The sequence below is a fragment of the Eretmochelys imbricata genome, chromosome 14 (genome assembly GCF_965152235.1).
Source record: "Eretmochelys imbricata isolate rEreImb1 chromosome 14, rEreImb1.hap1, whole genome shotgun sequence".
Classification (NCBI taxonomy): Eukaryota; Metazoa; Chordata; order Testudines; family Cheloniidae; genus Eretmochelys; species Eretmochelys imbricata.
Genome location: NC_135585.1, coordinates 8,909,428 through 8,933,548, shown reverse-complemented (window position 1 = coordinate 8,933,548; position 24,121 = coordinate 8,909,428). Strand labels below are relative to the sequence as shown.

Genomic DNA, 24,121 nt, shown 5'->3' with positions numbered 1-24,121 from the left:
ACTAGTTTTGCTGCCTTTTTCAAATGAGGCAGGTGTCTTTTTCCAGCTATTTTGGGGGGGGAGGGGGGAAAGCTTTTTTGGCTGTTGTAGCTCCAGACTCGATTTGGCTCAAGGCACTTCCATAAAGGTCACATTCAGTCAACTGCCTACGCTCATTTATATATGGTCTGTACTGCTAACTGAGATTTCCCCACTTGTTTATACAAATCTCACCCATACTCAAATCAAGTACCGCTTTGGCAGACAGCTAGGTGTGGTATGGGGAGAGACTGATGGAATAAAGAGGTGTGTGTGTGTGTTAGGCTGTGTGGTCTGGCAGAATAAGCATATTGCTGGGAGCCAGGAGGTTTGAAGTTCCACTCCTGGTTTTGTCACTGACTCTCTGTGATGCATTGGCAAGTTGTTTAACCTCCCTGTCTCAATTTTCCCATTTTGAGGGATTACAATTTGTAAAGCATTTTGGACAGGTAATAATACTACTACTTGAAGAAAAGATGCTGAAAGAAAGTGTCACTCAATGAGAAATACTTATGATGGCTTCATTATTTATGTGTATTTCTGATTTCCTCATAGTATTTAACCCTTTCATGCCAAAAGTCAGATATCGCAATGCTGTCTGTTAACACAGGCTCCAAGAGATAACATTTCACCACTCAGGAAACTTCAGCTTCCAAAGGAGTCATTGGAAAGTTTTCAATCTATCATGTTTCCTTGCCATCCCTACTTAGAATGGATATGGCTTTTTCCAGTCTGTTTTGCCCAGAAGTGATTGTTTAGTTTTTTTGTGGCCAGAGAAGGGTAAAAAAGGTATTATATATAGGATAGTGACAGCAGCATTGTGATCAAAATGTTCCTGATATGATGGACGTTCATCCTGCTTCTCATGCTACACCAGTCTTGCAAAACTCTATGTCGATAACTGGCCTGGAGAGAATGATTTCTTCAGATGGGCAAGTAATATCTCACTTCTTCATTACTGTCATGGTAAAGGCAAGTGAGCAGATTAGGTCTGGGTTGGAGAATCTTTGCAAGGCCATGCCACACCATTATGTGCCTATGTTTTATTTTTAAAGTGCTTGTCAGAAATACCCGCACGACTATGGAGATAATTATATTGTAATATGGTTATCCGTACTAAAGTTGTTTCGCCACACAGTTATGAAGTAGTTTTCTGTACTACCATCTACCTTCTCCAGAGAAGGGTACTGACGACAACTATATCAAACTTGGATTCAGAAGCATGGAGTTCAGTTCGATTTGTCATAGCAATTCTCCTGACATAATCTGAACTAATACTTCATTGTGCTAATTTTAATATTTGAATTAAGATGAGCTGTGCAGATCAGAACTGAACTGTGACTACTACTAAGGTGTCCATACGCTTCATATAGCGCATTTAATTTTCAGAAGCTTTACATGGTATCCATTGTATATGGTAAAAACAAAAGTATACTGGAAGTGTGTATGCGTCAAATTGATGAACATCTGGCCCTGGACACGATACACACTTAGGAAAGGCCATCTGAAGGGGCTAATACAGTTTTAGTTCTAAATTCAAAGCGTACATTATTAGTTACTGATATTAACATTTACTTTACCTGTAAACGATTGCTGTGTGAGAATTCAAACTATGGTACATTAAAAAAAGAGAGATGTGAAATCAGTGTGTTTGCCCACTGTATTTCAGAGGCTGTTCCTTCGTTACAAGGATATAAATCCATACAGAGACATTTTTGTAGGCTTGAGGGAGGGGAAGCAGATTCTCCATCTCTATAGGTGTTTGCTTTTTTCCAGGGTGGGTGGGGGGCATTTTGTGGAAAAGCTCCTTTTAATATTTAGGATCACAATCTTTGTGTCAGTGACACTGATGTAAATCAAAAGTAATTTGTCAGTCTTTGGTGGGGTCACTACACATTTAACTTTAGTAAAACAGAGCAGAATCCAGCCCACTGACTTCAGATTCCAGATTTATCTGTGCAACAGTACAGAATTTGGTCATTAATATATTTTTGCTTGTATTTTATTTTTACAGGTCATGTCATTTAGCACCGTTATAAATCTCACTTTAATATACTTCAGAATGGACCAGGTTATGTCTCCAGCATGCAAATTAGCTTTTATTAAATATTAAAGGACAGTTTTATTTATATACCAGCAAAAGGTTACATTTTCAAGAATATTTTCTGGATTCGTTGGCAGTGAATATGCACTAAATCATGGAGTCTGCCTACCGTTCAGGGACTGGTGATTTCTCAGGAACTACTATGACATTCTAGTTTGTTGCTGGAAGAGAAAAGAGTTACTTTGAACCATGAAAATTCTAGGACCCTAGTGGCTACTTAAAGTCTTACTTCACTACACAGCAAAACTAACATAGGACACATGAATTTAGGAGCATTCTTAGCTTCCAAGGATTCAGAAATGGTGTCTTTATATCCAGGCTCGATAGTACTGAGACACTAGGGGCAGCAACAGCAAATGAGGAGGTTGAGACTAACCTATTATCTTAGCCTCTCAGCGCATTATTAAGATTCCTTTTCCTTCTAAAGAAGGAAAGAAAGAAAACCCATTGAATGGTTTTATATAGCACAAAAAGAATCAACATTCCACAGCTAAATTAGTTGGATATTTGACAAATACCACTCACCAGATAAATACAAATCCACAGATTGATGAATCCAAAACACATTATAAAAAATGAAGAAAAAAAATAGCACAAATACAAGTTAGATAGGATACAATATGTAATTTCTACCCAGTTTATCTAGGAGGCATTTCTCATTTAAACGAGGAGGTAAACAGAACTATTATATATACAAAATTGGACTTTAAAAGGTGGACATGTTTATTTACACTGTGCAGTAAAGTTACTGAGGAGCACCTGAACTGTTGACATGCAGGATGCAGCTATCCTTTCACATTCATTATTTGTGTTATAGTAGCACCACATAATACCTACTAGTCTAAAGAAGAAACTGTGCAGGGTATTGATTTCTCAGGCACAAATGGGAGCGTTGTGTTTATGGAAGAAAAATGGGAAACCACTATGGACTCACCAAAGGCACATTCAGCATTTAGAATTTTGTGCATGAAAGATCCAAGTCAAGTCTAATGCCTAAACAGCACATACCTAGACAGCTGCAAAAGAATGGCATGTAGAGCCACTGATTAGGGATGAAAATAGGTGTCAGAAAAACCTAGGCTCTACTTTCAGTTCTGCCATAGTGGTGTAATCTCAGGCAAGTTGCTCCACCTCTGACTCACCTTCCCCACATTTGTTAAGCATTAATGCTTGCTTGCTTACTTACTATACAAGGATAATTTGAGAGCTATCTAATAACTAAAGGTCTTTGAAAATGTAACATCCATATTGGTTTATGCTCACACAATATTCACTAATTTAATTTCAGAAAGGGGAACTACACACAAATGAGGAAACTAGTTAAACAGAAATAAAAAGATACAGTCATTAAAGTGAAATGCCTGCAAGCTGCATGGAAACTTTAAAAAAAAACACCATAAAAGAGGCTCACATTAAATGTATATCCCAAAATAAAAAAAAACAGTAAGACCACCAAAAAATGACACCATTGCTAAACAAAGTAAAAAGCAGTTAGAGGCAAAAATGTATCCTTTAAAAACTGGAAATCCAAAGGAAAATAGAAAGGAGCATAAACTCTGGCAAGTCAAGTGTACAAGTGTAATTAGTCAGGCCAAAAAACAATCTGAAGAGCAACTAGCCAAAGACTCAAACTAACAGCAAAAAACATCCACTCAATGTGCAGTGGCAGTCAAAACAGCTAAACAAATAAAGTGTTATTTACTCCTTCATTTAACATAAGAACCAGGGGTCACCCAATGAAATTAATAGGCAGCAGGTTTAAAACAAGCAAAAGGACGTATTTCTTCACACAGTGCACAGTCAACCTGTGGAACTTGTTGTCAGGGATGTTGTGAAGGCCAAAACTATAATGGGGTTCAAAAAAGTATTAGATAAGTTCAATGGCTATTAGCCAAGATGTCAGGGATGCCACCCCATGCTCCGGGTGTACATAGCCTCTGACTGCCAGAAGCTAGGAGTGGTTGACAGGGGATGGATCACTCGAGGATTGCGTGTTCTGTTCATTCCCTCTGAACCACCTGGCACTGGCCACTTGCAGAAGACTGGATAGATACTCAGCTAGATGGACCATTGGTCTGATCTAGTATGGCCGTTCTTATATTCTAATTTACGTACACTTGGGTATCTGCAATATGTGGTGAATATGTTAAAAATTTCACAGCAAGAATGGACAAAATTAATCTCTAGTGGGAGCCTACCAGTGCCATTGGAGTTACACTGAGAATGTATTTATCCAATATTTGCACTTAAACTAAATCCTTCTACTTCTTACTTGTCAGTGTCAAAGAAGAGAACACTGGAAGGAGATCTTATACATGTTCAAATACCTATATTTTAGTCTATCAACATTTTTTCTTTTCATAGAATCATAGAATATCAGGGTTGGAAGGGACCTCAGGAGGTCATCTAGTCCAACCCCCTGCTCAAAAGCAGGACCCATACCCAATTAAATCATCCCAGCTAGGGCTTTGTCAAGCCTGACCTTAAAAACTTCTAAGGAAGGAGATTCCACCACCTCCCTAGGCAACGCATTCCAGTGTTTCACCACCCTCCTAGTGAAAAAGTTTTTCCTAATATCCAACCTGAACCTCCCCCACTGCAACTTGAGACCATTACTTCTTGTCCTGTCCTCTTCCACCACTGAGAATAGTCTAGAACCATCCTCTCTGGAACTACCTCTCAGGTAGTTAAAAGCAGCTATCAAATCCCCCCTCATTCTTCTCTTCTGCAGACTAAACAATCCCAGTTCCCTCAGCCTCTCCTCATAACTCAGGTGTTCCAGAACCCTAATCATTTTTGTTGCCCTTCGCTGGACTCTCTCCAATTTATCCACATCCTTCTTGTAGCGTGGGGCCCAAAACTGGACACAGTACTCCAGATGAGGCCTCACCAATGTCGAATAGAGGGGGACGATCACGTCCCTCGATCTGCTCGCTATGCCCCTACTTATACATCCCAAAATGCCATTGGCCTTCTTGGCAACAAGGGCACACTGCTGGCTCATATCCAGCTTCTCGTCCACGGTCACCCCTAGGTCCTTTTCCGCAGAACTGCTGCCTAGCCATTCGGTCCCTAGTCTGTAGCGGTGCATTGGGTTCTTCCGTCCTAAGTGCAGGACCCTGCACTTATCCTTATTGAACCTCATCAGATTTCTTTTGGCCCAATCCTCCAATTTGTCTAGGTCCCTCTGTATCCTATCCCTGCCCTCCAGCGTATCTACCACTCCTCCCAGTTTAGTATCATCCGCAAATTTGCTGAGAGTGCAATCCACACCATCCTCCAGATCATTTATGAAGATATTGAACAAAACTGGCCCCAGGACAGACCCCTGGGGCACTCCACTTGACACTGGCTGCCAACTAGACATGGAGCCATTGATCACTACCCGTTGAGCCCGACAATCTAGCCAACTTTCTACCCACCTTATGGTGCATTCATCCAGCCCATACTTCCTTAACTTGCTGACAAGAATACTGTGGGAGACCGTGTCAAAAGCTTTGCTAAAGTCAAGACACAATACATCCACTGCTTTCCCTTCATCCACAGAACCAGTAATCTCATCATAGAAGGCGATTAGATTAGTCAGGCATGACCTTCCCTTGGTGAATCCATGCTGACTGTTCCTGATCTCTTTCCTCTCATGTAAGTGCTTCAGGATTGATTCTTTGAGGACCTGCTCCATGACTTTTCCGGGGACTGAAGTGAGGCTGACTGGCTTGTAGTTCCCAGGATCCTCCTTCTTCCCTTTTTTAAAGATTGGCACTACATTAGCCTTTTTCCAGTCATCCGGGACTTCCCCCGTTCGCCACGAGTTTTCAAAGATAACGGCCAATGGCTCTGCAATCACAGCCGCCAGTTCCTTTAGCACTCTCGGATGCAACTCATCCGGCCCCATGGACTTGTGCACGTCCAGTTTTTCTAAATAGTCCCTAACCACCTCTTTCTCCACAGAGGGCTGGCCATCTATTCCCCATGTTGTGATGCCCAGCACAGCAATCTGGGAGCTGACCTTGTTCGTGAAGACAGAGGCAAAAAAAGCATTGAGTACATTAGCTTTTTCCACATCCTCCGTCACTAGGTTGCCTCCCTCATTCATTAAGGGGCCCACACTTTCCTTGGCTTTCTTCTTGTTGCCAACATACCTGAAGAAACCCTTCTTGTTACTCTTAACATCTCTCGCTAGCTGCAGCTCCAGGTGCGATTTGGCCCTCCTAATTTCATTCCTACATGCCCGAGCAATATTTTTATACTCTTCCCTGGTCATATGTCCAACCTTCCACTTCTTGTAAGCTTCTTTTTTATGCTTAAGATCCGCTAGGATTTCACCGTTAAGCCAAGCTGGTCGTCTGCCATATTTACTATTCTTTCGACACATCGGGATGGTTTGTCCCTGTAACCTCAACAGGGATTCCTTGAAATACAGCCAGCTCTCCTGGACTCCTTTCCCCTTCATGTTAGTCCCCCAGGGGATCCTACCCATCCGTTCCCTGAGGGAGTCAAAGTCTGCTTTCCTGAAGTCCAGGGTCCGTATCCTGCTGCTTACCTTTCTTCCCTGTGTCAGGATCCTGAACTCAACCAACTCATGGTCACTGCCTCCCAGATTCCCATTCACTTTTGCTTCCCCTACTAATTCTTCCCGGTTTGTGAGCAGCAGGTCAAGAAAAGCTCCCCCCCTAGTTGGCTCCTCTAGCACTTGCACCAGGAAATTGTCCCCTACGCTTTCCAAAAACTTCCTGGATTGCCTATGCACCGCTGTACTGCTCTCCCAGCAGATATCAGGAAAATTAAAGTCACCCATGAGAACCAGGGCATGTGATCTAGTAGCTTCCGCGAGCTGCCGGAAGAAAGCCTCATCCCCCTGGTCCGGTGGTCTATAGCAGACTCCCACCACTACATCACTCCTGTTGCTCACACTTCTAAACTTAATCCAGAGACACTCAGGTTTTTCTGCAGTATCGTACCGGAGCTCTGAGCAGTCATACTGCTCCCTTACATACAGTGCTACTCCCCCACCTTTTCTGCCCTGCCTGTCCTTCCTGAACAGTTTATAACCATCCATGACAGTACTCCAGTCATGTGAGTTATCCCACCAAGTCTCTGTTATTCCAATCACGTCATAATTCCTTGACATCACCAGGACCTCCAGTTCTCCCTGCTTCCTAACAGTTCTCCTAACTTCCTTTTAAAAGTTAGCATTTCACAATGTCATCATTTGTCTTTTTCTTGCAGAAAATATACAGAATAATGAAATCAGAACTGATCAGGTAATTAATGAATGAATTCAACTGATTTTAAAATAGTCTTTTCAAATCTACTTAATTGTAATTTAAATGTCTCTATGTTCTAAGATTTGGGATTTTAAAAAAAGTATTTCGTTCTGCTTACAAAATCTTTATAATTCTTTTTTTTTATAAAATAGGTCCTATTTGGAGAGCATATTTATACCTTGTGTACAGACTTATCTTCAGCATTTACCAGAGCTTTAATGCAAATGGAAGATACCTTAAGATAAAAATCTACTGTCTAAACATAATGAAGAACTGATATAATGAAGTATATTAACTTGTTATAAAAAGTTAGTTTATGAAGATAATCAAATGTCAATAAACATAAGTAATTAACTGGTTCCAAATGTTATTACAGACTTAAGGCCAAATTCAGTCCTCAGATACAAACATCAACTTCCATTGATCTAGAATTGAACTGCAGTAACATCTGAGGGTAGAATTAGCCCTGCCTTCCTAAACACAGGTCTGGTTTCTTTCTTGGGCAGTAATATCTTACCCTTCTTTGCCAATCTCTCCAACTTTCAGTGCTTCACCAAGAGGCTCTTTACCAAGTTTGGTCAAATTCATTTTGGTCTCGAGGGTCATTAGAAAAGACCCGTTGTAGGACATTTCCAAATCAATCCAAAGCCCTAGAATTGTTAATAAAAAAATTAAAATTTTTAAGATGTGACATTGCAACTTAGAGTAACTTATACAATCATTTTATATTAAAGTGATGTCAAGCTAGAAATAACTTTGGAACAAAAGCATTCATAGGGTTACGGACACGACCAGAGATTTTTGAAAATGGAAAATATTTTTTAAAATATCTTACTTTTTACCACTTGTGCAGTTTACTTTTCACATTTCACTCAGCTTGGAAAGTGCAGGTAATGAAGATGTGTCAGTTACACTATGTGGCAAGCCTGCACTACTACCACAATGCCATCATGGTTCAACTTCCAGAACTTTGGGGCATGTTTTATACACGAGTATAACATTTTTGTTTAGTTTTCACAAAAAAAAGTTTTATTTTTCAATTGTTTGAATCCCTGGACTAGTTGATAATAAAATACCAAAACAAGTAATTAATTAATTTAATTACTAGTGAAGTTCGAGCTCTACTGTGGTGCTCAGAAATCTATACAATATCATCATAATCAACACTAAATAATGAAACTGCCTATAAGTTAGACAATTATTCCCTCTACTGGCTCTACAGTCCTTTCTAAGCCACTGTAAAAAATGAGCTGGGGAAGACCCTCTGATACATCCTCTGCAAGGGAAGGAGAGTACCACACCTTCTTGAATGGCAAGACAGAGCCCCTCAGAGAAGTTATCAGACAGACAGTCTCGTATTGCATGATCTTACCCAAACAACCCTTGAGATATATGACTTCTATATATTCATATTAAGGCTTCATAATACAAAAAATAATTCTTCTTTGAACAGCCTTATTTCCTCTAATGATTTACCTTATATGAATAATAATAAACACTCGCCTGCTGCAGTGTTCTAATGTACTGCACACCAATATGAATATAATTCAAGTATTTAAAAAAAAAAAAAAAAAAAAAAAAAAGTAAAAACCGCCCTCTTAAAATTCAAACAAAACCTTTTAAAGAAGCTGAATACAAAAAATTCAGATCTATGTTTTCAGAAGTGATTAGTGATTTTAGGTGCCTAATTTGAGATACCTTAAAAAGCCCCAATATACAGAGGGCAGGTGCTCAACACTCAGAAAAATCAGGCCCCTTTGAAGTGTCAAGTTGGGCAACCAAAAATTAATCCACTAAGAACATTAGTCACTTCTGAAACTTTAGGTCTTTGTGAATGCAAAGTATCTATCATTCTCTTTTCTGCAAACACACATGAGCAAAACTGAAATGCCATATACAGAGTCCAACCCTGCAACCACAAACTCCAGGATGCGGGCCACCCAGTCAACTATCATCATACAATTAGAAATAATGCTGAAGGCGAACTGTCTTTAGTTTCCTCATGTACAAATATAAAATTTCTCCACAATTCAGATGAATGTGAGTTGACTGTTTCACATTATGTTTCTAGACAAGGAAACAAATGCCAATTTATGCAGAATTTCCCTCTCTGCTTTCTGCTGGTGAAATTAAAGATGGCATTGGGAACAGATATCACAGGTCTGAACAGCTGAGAGCAACTCTTTTTGTAATCAGTGAGTCAGCATGCTCCAAACTTCAATGATGTTTTAACAATAGATTAAATTAAACTAAGGAAACAATTTAATCAGATTACTGAGAGAAAGGATGTTCTCTTCTACTCACGGTGACTGGTTTGTTAGTATTTATATAAAAAAAATAGCACCCCACCACCACCACCACCACCACCACCTCATGGTACAGTTTAGTCATCAAGTTGTTTGTTGCCTAACCTTGATGAAGATACAGTAACACCAGAGCACATATTATCAAGTTATGGCTATATTAACACAAGCACTGTTTAAATTAAAAAGCTGATTTCTCTGTCAATGACAGTAATTGCTCAAATGATGAAAGTCACATGAGCAGAATGTCTTTTCTTGAAGTCAACAATTACTGGAAATTTGTACTTTGAGAGGCTCTGAAAGCGTTCTTCAAATATTGTACATCACTGCATTTTTAAGACCCAAAGCAGACTACATGAAATGGCCTCAAACAGCATAATACCACAACATTTCATTCAGAACTCCAATTTTGATTGAGAAAGTTGCCTAAATTACCTTTATGCTAAGAAACTTACTGACAAGTAAGTTCATATTGCTTATGCAAAAATAAAAATATTTTCCAATGATTGTTGTCACATTCACATATATCCCCTTAAAATTAGGGCCAAAAGAGAATGAAATTAAGGTTATTGCAGAGATTCCATGTTTATTACAAGAATTAATAAAATGCAGGAACTAAAACATCACAATTTGACAACGTGACTGCAATTACAAGGATTACAAATCCTACCATAAACACTTGTCTGCTGCAACTACTCTGTAAACATGAAACCGAAAGGATTAGTTTTACTGAACGGTAGTGTGGTCATAAATACAAAAGTAAACCAAAACACACAGCAATCTCATAAAACCTGTCTCCTGACTTTTAAATGCGATGCATTTATTACAACGATAAGAACATACAACTGAAGTACTAAGTCAGAACTGGCAGCCCAAACAGATTCTTAATAATTCAAACATGCATTTCCAGAATAAAAATTCTTAGAAACCAATTTAAAAAGTTGTTGAATCTCTCTCTCAGTGAATCGGTCTACAAAATCTTAAAATAAAGTTTAATATACTGGAGCAGTTAATGCAGTTTTATTGGTTTTTAATCAAGGTTGGGTGTAATATGTATTTTTGTATTCTGTTCAGTTATTTCTGTTAAAAGTCACAATAATGCTGATGGGTTTTGTACACTAACTGCTTTCAGCTTTCAGAAAGGGGCATCATTTCAGAAAAAAATTTGATGGTTGGAGAAAGAGGGTAAAATTGTGTCAGCATATAGAACATTATATTCTGTAAAGTTGGCGAGGGATTAGAAGACATAATGGAACATATACACCTGTGAAATGTCGTGGGTGGGGGAACCCAAGGTTGCGGGGGGGGGCAACTGTCCTCCCCCGCCCTTGCTCTACAGTAAATGATGTTCTTGCTTGCACATACCTGGGATAAACCTGTCACTTGTGGAGACCAGTATCAGCAGAGTGCAATTTTCATTGCACAAAACATAAAGCTTATTGGCAATCTACTTTTATGAGAGTTCTTTGCAACTTTACTGGAGAGGACAGGCAAATATCTGCCACTAGACTGGATAGCTAGGTCACAACATGTTTTGCAGTCTAATTCTTCCCTAATTTATATGTGCATCCCACATTGAAATCAATGGAATTACAAAAGGAGTAATTCAAGATAGAACTACTAGAGATCCAAGTATACAGTCTGTCTTCTATATGTGGAATAGAATTGATGACAAAAGTATTTAAAGTAATGTTACTTTAAGAACAGATTTTTTAAATACAAAAAAATAGTTCAGTGAAAAATGTCAGAAGTTTATACAGAGTGTTCTTAAATAATTCCCAATCACCGTTCAGAGTTTTCTGATTAAAATTTTCCACCCAGCTGACCTGGCTCATAATTGTTTTCAGTTTTGTGAAATTAGCCCTTAATGACTTTAAACAGTTTTAGCCATCCTACCTCTGAAGTCAATAATAGTATTTTAACTGCAAAAGGCTGATACTGGTAAGCATGATTTCTGACCATGATATAATCGCTGATTCTGACACTATTTCAACTGCTATAAAACCAAAATTATAAACAGAACCATGCAAGTCTCTGGTAGCAAAAAAGAATACAAGAAGCAACATGTCCACCATAAGCAACTACTGCTGGGTGTGTCTTAGTAGGGCACATCTAAAATTGCTTCACTTCTAATGAAGAATCAATGCTAGACGGTTCCCCAGGGCTTTATTAGCGACATAAGCAGAAAAGCAGAGGCATTAGTAGTGTCAACCTATGTCTGCCAAAAGACATGCCAAATAGAAATGCCTTAACTAAGCAGACAAAAAAAATATAAAATAACGGAATCTACTGCAAATGGGAAACCAGAGATAATTACCACCAATAAGTGTGGCTTAATTTTGAAGGAAAATATCAGACCATAAAGTTGTCTACTACATTCGCTTCTTTCAAAGTATTTTCAAGTTTAAAAATAGTAAGATCCCACAACTGTGGAAAAACTACTAAAAAAATTGAAAACTTAATCAGAAATATTACTTTTCAGCAGAAATAGGATCACAGACGAACTGTAACTAGGGAACAAGCAATATGTTCCAATCACCAGATAATCTGGGATGCAGTAAAGTATTTCCCCCTATTTCCATCAGGAAAAAAAAGTTCCATTTCCAACAGTAGTGAAATTATTTGCTGCCTTAGAACAAAAACTTTAAGTTAAATGAAAAAATGGGCTTTATTAAACCTGGAAATGGTGTACTCTCAGTGTGCCAGGTGTTTTACAGGCAACTTTCCAGCTCCCAAAAGAGTTTATAATACAGGGAGATGATGCACAGATAGATGATGGTGTTTAGATGCAACAAACAGCGGTGGTTCAATGGTGGTGATTAGTATGTTTCTAGATTGCTACATGATAGATTTTAGAAAATCGTAAAACTAAACAAAACTATTTTGCTCACACTTCTGAGAGGGACATTAAAGCTTATAGGCCTTCTCCTTTCCTACACTGATTTGAGAAAACAGAATTTTTAGTAAAAAGAAAAGGAGGACTTGTGGCACCTTAGAGACTAACAAATTTATTTGAGCATAAACTTTCGTGAGCTACAGCTTCATCCGATGAAGTGAGCTGTAGCTCACGAAAGCTTATGCTCAAATAAATTTGTTAGTCTCTAAGGTGCCACAAGTCCTCCTTTTCTTTTTTGCAGATACAGACTAACATGGCTGCTACTCTGAAACCTGTCAGAATTTTTAGTGTCATCCATAAAGCGTGTGTATGGCATTAACCAGCTGATAAGTGTTAAAATTTTCAGTGAGTATCAATTATTGCAAAACTTGGTCTGACATTACAGAGTTTGCACTAAATTCATTTAATATATCAAACTCTCAGCCCTTTAAGAAGATGATGCAAGATGATCTTGTATATTGCACCCAAGCACTTCAGACAGTAACTATCAGGTATGAAATTGATGAAACAACTTTACATAGAAGCTAGGCAAAGAAATAGGAAAGAGTTGAATACAAGAGTCTGTCAGATGTTTAAAAGTTCTGACTTTACATCATTTTTATGTAGAGCCAAGGAATCCTAGCCTAGAGACAGAGTTAGTTATTTCCCACGTTTACAAATAGAATCTGCATCAACTTAATAAACTGGCAAAAATGCTTTTTCAAAGATCCTAGTCCTTTGGATGAAAGGAGAGCTTGCTGGATATTCCGTTTTTTCCAAATGATTAAGCTACACCTTCAACAGTTATCTTACCGCATTGGAACAAAACTAATCTTCAACCTCAAATTAAAAAATGACAGGTCTTGATCAAATAAACAGCTAACTACTCTGAGACTAAGGAGATCCACTCAGTTGTGTATGTTCACATCACGACTTCCAAGTTTCCTAGAATAGAACAGGTGTATTGACTTTCGGCAAATCCCTGAAGCACAGTTCTCAACTCGAAAGCACCCCAAATCTCATATCAGAAGGTAAACATAATTGTTTCTAAGGCCTTGCATGAACATGAAGTTATACCACTTTAGCTCTACTAATAGAGTTAAAAAGTGGTAGAACTGCCCTAGTGGATACAGTTATACTGGTACAAAAGTTATTGGTATACATTGGTATAGCTTATGTATGTAAATTTAGTAGAATAAGTGATACACCAGAATAACTGCATCCATACTAGGGGCTGTTGTACTGATTTAATTATTTTGGTAAAAAGTCACACTTCTAATCAAAATAATTAAACTGGTACAAAACCTGTACGCAGACAGGACCTGAAGTTCTGCTGGGCAGAATGTGATGATCTGGATATGATGTTAAGTAAATAAAATGCAGCTAAACACAGCATCAAAACCATAGTTCTCCAGCTCTGGTAAGCCATCGTCACTTGACCTTTACAAACAAATGAGAGGAACTAAGGTTTAGAAAGACAGAAAATACCCACCCTGGTCAGGAATTTATCAGCTAGTTTAGTACTGAAATTTCCCCTAAGAAGCACTGGAGAAGAGACTGGCTGGCTTATGCATGAGTGTGTCTATGTTTCACCATCCTTGTGTTCTGAGAAAATATCATTGTTGTTATCTTTATTTAATGTTTATTCCTGGTAAGGGACACTGGTGGACATTTCAGTTACTCAGGAGTATTTCCCTAAAGTTCTGCTTAATGGAAACTACTTAGTATTTACTTTTATCCCATGACTTCAGTGTACTTCAAACATTACGTAAGCCTTTAATGCCTTTGTGAGGGATTATATTTGTTTCACAGATTAAGAAACTGAGGCATAGAGCATGTACGCAACTTTTCTAAGTCACACAGCAAGTCAGCAGGAGAGCCTGCAATAGAACCTAGTCATGTGTTCTAATCTACCCTGCCAGTGGATTTAACGGATAACTCTTGTCAAGAGAATTTGATTAGTGTTGAGCAAAATTATCTTTGGGGCTATAAATTAATTTGACTGAACACCTGCGCACTTTCTCGAGTACAGAAGCAAGAAGCTGGATACAATCCTGCTCTACCATTTAAATATACTCTGTTGAGAAGTTTGTAGAAATAAATGGAGTTTAACCTTTTGCTGACTCAGTCTCTGTGACTTAGAGGCTGTATAATGTTCTCCAAAGTCCCCACAACTGAGGCAATTTAAAATCCTTGCTGACTCACACTATGATTAGTCAGGGTATGGTTAGGATCCAGACATTGGTTACTGAGTGCCAGCTGGAACAAGTTCTTATTCCGACATCTTTGCTGCTCAACTATCTGAGGGAAAATGGCTTTAAAGAGTGACTAAATTATGAAGCAGATGTGGAGGGATGGTAAACAAACAGGCTCCCTCAAGGGAACATTTCCCCGTAGACCAATTAGAGCCTTCTAAACTCTGGGTCAAATAAGCCCTTGTAGATCAAGTATATCCTTCAAAAACATTTCCAACACATCACCAACAAAGTTAAAACAGGGAAGAGAAGATGTGGAATTTAAAAAGAAAAGATTTGCTAAAGGAGACAGCTGAAAATCATGCCCAATGGCTACAATGAAAATCTAGTTCCTATCTAACAAACAGTTTCATCTATCAGAACAGATTTCTATGCTGGGGAGGACGGGGAGAAGGTGAGAGGCGAAGACCTACCTGCCCCCTCTCTTTAAGTGTACAATCAAATACTTCTAAAAACAGACTTTTTTCAACCTGTAACACTCTGTCAATCTTTGAATTTTTTTCAAAAAAGGATGTTTAAGCTATTCTTCATCTGAGTGGATTGCCTCTTTATGCAAATACCAGAGTGACAGAAATCACAGCCATGACAAATGCCTTGCTTTGGGGATCCGTAAAACCAGAAAGAACCCAGATTGAGTTTCAGCTCCCAGGGCTGGCAGTAAGAAAATCATCACTTCATCAGTTATCACCTTTGACATTGAAAGACAAGCACAAAATCCCACAATACTATTTTTACGAAGTCCCTTTTCAGAGCTGAGCCAATGTGTGTTTTCTGGTTTATTAGTTGTAGCATTTTGCTGTATCATTGTTTTCATAGAGCAAGGCTGCAGCTCTTAAACAGAAATCAGATCTGGGTTCTGCTATGGTACAGAATCAATTATTCTCTGGGCATGAAGAAAAGATGCTGGACCCTTTACTGCTTTGTACTTCCTCAAATTTTACTTTACTTTTATAATTCTGTGAATTTAGTGGTATTCAGTTGGGAAGAGAATATAATTTCCTTAAATTCATCCTGCTGCTCACCTATAAAAGTACCTTGCACAGCCAAACCCCTAGGGCCTTCATTTAGCACTCCTTCCCTCAAGCAAAAAACTCATACTGAAATCCATGGGCCAAACTCTGCTCTCAGCAGTTCCACAGGGTAGAACTGGAAAAAGAGGGAAGTTGGCCTTTTATCAGAATAAGTTTTGCTAAAGAGAACCCTTAAAGCGGGCTGCTTTTCCCAGGTTTACCAGATCCCAGCCTCCTACCCAGTCTACGTCTTCTGTACAACTTTTCAGGCATACAGCATATTTGGAGTGCTAACGGCACTTTATGAGTGCTGCAGTCTGAATGTCAACAGCTTTACAAATCCATTCTTAATAATGGTATGGTAGCCAAATGAAAAATAAGAGGGGCACTCAAATAGTTTAAGCCCAGATCTTGTGCTTTGTTTAGAAAAAGGTTTTGCCAAACATAAGAGAAACAGTTGTGAGGCGGTTCTGTTTGTGTTTTTTTAATATTTCAGTAGAAATAGTTTAGGTTGCCAGTACTACAGAATGTTTATATCTCTATTGTAGCAGTGAACAATAACAGGACATGAGAAATAAAAATGGAGTATAAGCACAAGTGAAACTAGTTATGTGTCCAGATTGAATGAAATGGAAAAAGTAAACAAGTCACAAATGGTAAACAGTGTAACTACATGGTTAGTTTCAAAAATTTAAAGGTTATCAGTAACACTGGGTAAGGTGTTTTTAAAATAAATCTTTTATAACTTGACAGTGTCCTTTTAATTCTGCAATAGAAGCAAAGCATAATAAATATTCTTTTTACCATCAACCTAAGAAATTCCTGTTCAAACCAAGTGTTCATTACCTTTGTGATCAACAGAAGGTTTGAAGGCTTGAAGAATCTTCGGCACCGCTATTCCCATGTCAAGTTCAGTTAGAGCTAGCTCATTCATGAAATATGGCAGCTGGAAGAAAGGAGAGAATACAATAATCAAGTTAATTTTAATGGAACTATAAAGAGACCAGGTGTTCTGTGATATTTGGAAGTATAAAGTATAGTACATTTGAGAAAACATTTAGCTGAGTTACCAGTTAAAAGGACACTCAAAGTACGATTACATGTAGAAATTTTAATTCTAGGATTTAGCATTCCTTTATCTGAAAATAATATTTTAGCGGATGCCTTCATTTATAAACTCTGAGCCAATGCATTTTTCAATATTTCCATTTCAATCAGTTGCGTGCACCCAATCAAGAATACAAATTTCAACCTACAACATTAGGTTGATACATTGTCAAACACTTGTATCCCACATTTGACTGATAAATGAACTGTATGCTCTATCGGTCAAAACAAACAAAAGGTGTCGACCAAGAATGAAGTGTAGATACTTGGCAGTTTGCCAGATTTAAAATGATCCGGTTTTGTTTTTATTTTTTTTGAACATGTTATCCAACTGCAGTTACACACTTTTTAGTGGAGAAATTCTGCAGTTAGGCTGATATTATAAAATAATAAGACCATCACTACTTTTATCCACAGCAAACTCTGCTTGGGGTCTATACCTTTAACCTACATCATGCCTCTAGTACTACATACTGCGCATGCACAAACATACAGAATAAGGATTTAGAATGAACGCATATGAATCATATAAATATATATCTATATCTTAATAATGTATATAACGCTATATGCAAAGGTACGTTCATTCTGAATCCCAGTGTTGAGAGTACCTATATAATTTCAAACACATACATGTCCTAAACTGTGTTATACATGGTGAAGGAACCCTAATTTTTCTATTCTTGTTGCTGGAGGCTCACACATTAACTTGCACTGCCCTGTGCTATGCTGCTCATCAATGACCGCACACATACTTTGCCTCTCTGCCTCCTTCCTAGATGTCCCTTGCCCAAGTGAAGAGATAAGACAAATTGCTAAACAGATGTTTTAATTACTAGGGGAGAGTAGTAATTTCAAAGAAAATTCTGTAGGTGAGAAAGTACATTATGAACACACTCAAGCAGTCCATAATTAGAAATTATTTAGGGCTTGTCTACACTACTGCTAAAGTTGATGTAACTTACATTGCTTAGGGGAGTGAAAAAGCCACTCTCCTGAGCCACGTAAGTTACATCGACTTAAAGCACTGTCTACTCTGTGCTATGTCGGCAAGAGAGCGTCTCCCGCCGACACAGCTTCCGCCTCTCCTTTAGTTGGAGTAATTACATTGACAGGATAGCGCTCTCCTGGCGACAAAGCGCATCTACACCAGATGCACTACATGGGTGCAGCTGCATTGTTGCAGCTGCGCTGATGTAGCACGGTAGTGAAGAAAAGCCCTAAATTGATGTGACCAGGTCTCTTGCAGCACTGTTCCCAACCAGGATAATGCTGCCTTTTCTAATTTTGCCCAAGACACAGCAATTCCCCCCCCGCATCACAGCATGGATTAATACCATATGTAGGCAAGAGGAACTTCTGCTGGGTTTAGATTGGGGCCATCACTGACAGCATTACTGAGTTCAAAGCTGGCAGATGCATTATTTTCTGTAATAACATTCCTGCTGAGATTCCTGGAGAAATTAAGGGAAGGAGGAGCGTGGGAGGGAAATGAAAAAGGCTGCAATTTAGCCAACCAAATTAAGGGAAAGTTCCTAACATCAAGATGCTCAGCAGGGATGAGACTGTTCTAAGATGGTTGCACAGTAATCAGACTGCTCTAAAGGTCATATAATAAAGTATTGCGGCTTGGAAGAGGGTTAAATGGGCTGTTTGACATAAGGTGAGGACAGCCTTGAACAAGAACACCTTGAGCACAAATTTGAAGACTACAACAACCTCAGCAATTCAAGGCACCAGGACCCAACAGGGAGGCAACTAAGTGCCCAACATCTTCCCATTCTCCAGTGATAGGTGGCCCCTATTTTGGGGGGTCACATGGTAATGCCATTGCTTGGGGCCCTCACCATGCAGACTATGTAGTCATTGCTGAACAAGATAAAACATTTGAAATATTAAAGACTAGACTATGGCATTTATGGGGTGTTTCTGGGCCACACGGCCAGAAGCAGCTTGGGAAGATATTGTGGCACATTCAGACTCTTTCCCTCATGGAAAAAAATAATTTTTAAGACATTAGAGGAAAGCCACACGCCACCTACGAAGTCCAGAAGCAGCACAGAAGATTTATCGCGTGTTTCCCCCACTTTACTTTTACAGTGATGTGAAAAAAGATGAGAAGGAATAGGATTATTGCAAGAGCTTTTTTAATATCCTTGTATAACTCAGTACTGCTATACAGACTAGTTTGTTTAGAATAATTCCTCCTATTTAAAAAACTGCTTTCAGAAAAGTAACATAAAAAAAAGTAAATAAAAAAGAGCTCCTTAAACCAAAAGTAATAAATTCTGGGTGGGGGACTATAATGCAATAAATGCATTAAGTGTTTCAATACACTAAGTCATTGGCATTATATTCTACCCAGATGCCTTTCTAGTCACTGCACTGCTGTGAATTCCCATCCTCTTCCTCCCATTTTGGATAATTTAACAATCTACCTTTCACATTGCACCAATATAGCACGTCCAATGAGAAGGTTTTTAAAAAGCATAGGGAACTGAAAGGGGGAAATAAGAAATATTGTGAGTACAACAGATTTGTATTCAAAGCAGATCCGGAGGTTTCCCTAACACTGCAAGTATCTTTCACAAAAAAGATCAAAAGGATTAAAAAAAGCTAGCTGCATAAGTGAATTGATTAAAGTTATTAGCATTTAAAAAGATATGGGTACCAGCTTGAGTTCCTGTGTTTTTAAAAAAAATATTGTGAGTTTAATGCTCACGAGTAGTAGAGTACTGGCTTATTTGAACCCTGAGTCAGTGGATGGAGCCCACTGAAACAAAAGACCCACCCCCTCAAAATAAGGGTGGGTCCACAGACCCCAGGACTTAATAGAGGACAAAGAATGAAACGGGCAATTCACAGGGTCAAAACAAGGGACCAACAGAAGGACACCAAACAAAGAACTCTGGACAACACCCACTGTTCAGAGGAATCATCTGGACTCCACCTAGAGGAGCTCTGCCTGGATGTGTGAACAGATGAGGGACCAGACATAGGCCCCAAAATCAGAAAACCACCCTGAAGAGTGAAGCCCTCTGCCATGTACAGGTATTCCCACACTGCCCTGCAATATGCCTCCAAAACTGAGCAGAAAGTATCATGTCTCTGAGTCAGAGATCAGTTCCCTCTCCACGGCCCAAGGCAATCTTTGGCCATCCTTCTGAGACCACCTAGGGGACCTGTTGTGGGGGGGTAGGTTTTTGTGCTGTGGACAACTGCCGACAAGAGACGGCACTGACACCATGAACACATTCCTCACAGGACACCAAACCATCAGAGGAGCTAACTTTGTTACCAGCAGACTGAATTTGCACAGACCGCCAAGGAGGTGAAAGGCCCAGAATGGTAGAATGGCAGCAAATGAGAGAAAATATATTGCATACCTTTGCCTGTAATAGCTGCGAATATTTATAACAGAGCAGTGCCCTATACATTTATGGTGTTTATCAGCATTTCATCTCTCTCCCCCCCCATTCCAATTTTTTGCACTCAAACTGTTCTCAAGATGTTTGAACAGCTTGCTTCAGTGGCTGTGGAAACAGCCCTGGGTAGAATTAGTTTACTGCTTACTTCCAGTAGTACAAGGAGCACTCTCTCACAGCTGGTTTTGGCAGCTAAATTCCAGTGCTGGTGACAGCAGGTCCACTCCTTCCTTTGTGTTTAGGAACAGACTGATAAACACCCCCACCCCACCCCACCAGTTGTTGAACAAACCGGTGATTAGCTGCTGCTATTTGGAAGATTTTGAGAATGCAAGGGGCAGACCATGAGTCAGTCAAAACCCTTTCTCCTTTTCTTTTTTGAGCTTGTGCATTAGATAGCACAATTATACCCCTTTGCCTTTCAGATAGCTGCTGCCTTTACCACTACTCCCACAGAGAATCCTTGTTTATAATGGATTTCTGAATTTAAAGTGTGCTCATATGGGCACATTTACAACTATATGGTCCCCACCCCTTCCTGTTGTCAATTTCTGAAAGCAGTTTTCATTTCACTGAAATCCTGAATCCTCATCGCGGGTTCCTGTTCAGATGTGCCAGTGAGTAGAGAACCAATACACTATAGCACAATGGGTTTGCAACATTAGCCTTAGAGATTTGTTGGTCAAGCAAGCCTAAAATGCTGTAATACTACTGCTTAATGCTAATACAGTAATACTTTTCACCTCTATCAGAGGACCTCTATGTGTTTTGCAAACATCCACGAATTCAGCCTCCACACCCTTGTGAAGCAAACAATTACTACTATCTACATTTTGCAATCAGATTAAGTGACTTGGCCAAGATGGCACCCTGAAATCTGTGGCAAAGCAGAATTACATCTAACTACTCCTTTTGTCATTAACAGGGTTCAAGACTCTATGTCAAAGTACAAGATATTTCAAAAAGTATTTTTAAATAAAATCGCTATAAATCATGTGACTAAACTAAAAAAATATATCCTTTTTTATGCTGGATAATAGGAAGTGCAAACCCCCCAGGAGAGATACCTTTATTTTGCTGAGTTTCATTTGGATCTTCTTGGACACAAGATCAGACCAGTACTTTTCTCCTAAGAAATCCCAAAATATTCTTCCAACCAAAGCATTTACCCATGCCTCCTGTTCCTCTTCTTCAGCTACCGTTCGGATATCTGGCAACTGGTAACATAAACATGTCATTCAGTTATGGAGCACAGTTTAGACAATCTAGTCACTGCCTAAAGAAACATTTTCCTCTAGGTCTTGTCTACACTGGGAAATTCATACTGTTCTTTAACCCATATTAAAATAATGTCTACACTGTTTAACAAAGACTATAATCTTCAAAATCATGGTTAACCCTTGTGTGAGTGTCTGTTAATGCAATAAAATTTCTCAGTGGAGACCTAAACTAAACAGATTTGGAGTCATTTGCAGAAAAGGTATTCAAGTTATCAGATATTCACACAGACTATTTTTAATGCTAACAGCAAACGCAACATTTTTCATACTAAAAGATACAAAATTCCACAACACAGCAGATAAGAATCTGACAAGTGCTTAGGTCTCCTTCCTGCCCAAACCCACTTGCCTTATCAAGTCTGAAAGCAAAGCTAAACATTTTTTTGCTAAGCAAAACTAAATCAGAAAAAAAGAAATACAAGAAAAATGTGAGACAATAGAAGGGAAAATCCTTTGTATTCTTCCTCCACTTGTGTGTCCAAAAATCCACTAATGGAATGACCAGAGCTATATACTGTCAAAGATGAAGACTGAATCAGTGAGAGAGAGAGAAAGAAAGGGGGAGGGGAGTAATAGGTTAGAGAATAATTCTCTGCAAAGTTACAGGGGTTCAAGCACAAAAATGCAACATGACCTAGAAAACATGAAGCAAATCTCCCACATCATTGACATTTGACTGTATGTCTGAAGAAACTATACGGTTTTCTTTCCACTGAGTTGGAGCAATATCTGGAGCAATGAAGTTTTGTGGCAATATCTGAATGGATCATGTCTTGATTCATTTGAGAGTAACCTCAAACAAATGAAGACACAATCCATTTGGATATTGCAACTTTCCGACTTCAGCTATAAAGGCAGAGCCAACCGAAGCTACATGCCAATACGTACGCACCTCCACTTTCAGATTCAGATGCAGGGAGTCTGAACTCTATGTAGAGGAGAGAAAGAATTTATGTGATTTCTCTATAAAAAGTTTAGAATGGGGAGAAGTACAGGAAAACTTAATTCAAAGAGACTCCTAAAGCACGGTCTTTCAGCACACTGTATTATATATGTATCTCCTATTATTGTTCATGGGAGAAGTGTGTGCATAAATACTCCCCTCCCCTCCCCTCCCTCGAAATCTACTCCCAAGAAGCTCAAAGGAACACTGTCAGTCCTTCGACTGAGTACACTTAAAATAAATGGTTGCTCAAAAGGAACTGACCTGTTATTTAGATTGTAAGCTCTTCAGGCAGGGACCATCTACCACCGTTTTGTACAGTGCCTAGTACAATAGGGCCCTGATTCATAGATAAGGCCAAAAGGGACCATTGTGATCATCTAGTCTGACCTCCAGCATAAAACACAGGTCATAGGACTTGACTAATTCATGACTGGGGCCCCTAGGTTTTTTACCATAATAATATTGTGAGTAGGGAGCTCCAAATACACATGCAGAATTGTAGAGGAGCCATTAGGAGCCACCAGTTAAAAGAAACGTCTCGTCAGTAGAATGCAGAAGTTAAGTTGCTGTGTCTCAAACAGAATGTATTCATTAATGGAGCTTTGCTCAATGGCTTCCTTGAAGGAAATTATATTCCCCCACCCCTTCAAAAATGTGTGCATCAACTTTCACACCCACATTCCAGGATAAGGCAAATGGCTCACTTGTAGGAGATTTTAAAACATTTGGACAGGAGGATAATGGTCATTCTGTGAGATGCCTTAAGCTTACAAAAGGCTGCCCCAGCTGTCAACTGAACTCAATATTTCTTGCTTAAAAAGAAATCTCAGATGTGTTTATTGTTTCAGACAACTGAATCTTGATGTGCATGTTTAAACTTACAGGAGGAGGAAAGTAACTGCCACATTTCCCAATCAATACTTTAAACACCAATAGTTTAGTGATGCATTTCCAAGCTGCTTGTAAAATTAATGCAAAATTAGAAAGCTTTTAGTCTTCCTTTTTTTTTAATTAAAAAAGTAACTGACAAGTACAACTAATAATTCTTGGATGGTGTACGGAGAAAGTTCTTGCTCAGAAATCTCATGAGACTATATTCTGAATAATGCTCTAAGAAGTTCCTTTTATATAAAAGCCTCATTTGAATTTTATTGTAAGAAAAGCCCCACGTTCTAAATTGTCATGGAACATACATTAGCCAAGCTAGCATTAAGAGTCGCTGATGGGACTTTCATTAAATAACATTGATCTTTAAATGCTAGTTTCTCTGCTTTGAGGTGATGCAGAGTTGATTTTCCTGAGGCAGTGTAGACTGCACATTTCCATGCTACTCTAGATCTCATTAAAAAGAAACAAGTTTAATAAGGAAAAAAACAGCAGCAGACAGTATATTTACAGTGATAAACTGAGACACTGACAATATGCATGGCAAATGTTTCATTCTAATAATTTTTTCATGCGCACCAAGATGCTGGTCCTAAAATGCCAATTATAAAGAAGATATGCATAAATTTTCTGCTCTCTGAGAAGC

At 38.9% G+C, this 24,121-nt stretch overlaps 1 protein-coding gene across 3 annotated transcripts in view; it reads right to left on the bottom strand.

Moving 5' to 3' along the window:
* Positions 1-24,121, bottom strand: part of TEX2 (testis expressed 2) — a 117,016-nt gene that overhangs the window by 13,575 nt on the left and 79,320 nt on the right. For all 3 annotated transcript variants that reach the window (XM_077833100.1, XM_077833099.1, XM_077833101.1), the window contains exons 6-8: positions 21,432-21,581; positions 16,679-16,778; positions 7,907-8,039 (exon numbers count right to left, since the gene is read on the bottom strand). In XM_077833100.1, coding sequence (XP_077689226.1) covers positions 7,907-8,039; positions 16,679-16,778; positions 21,432-21,581 — 383 coding nt within the window. The remainder of the gene's footprint in view (positions 1-7,906; positions 8,040-16,678; positions 16,779-21,431; positions 21,582-24,121) is intronic.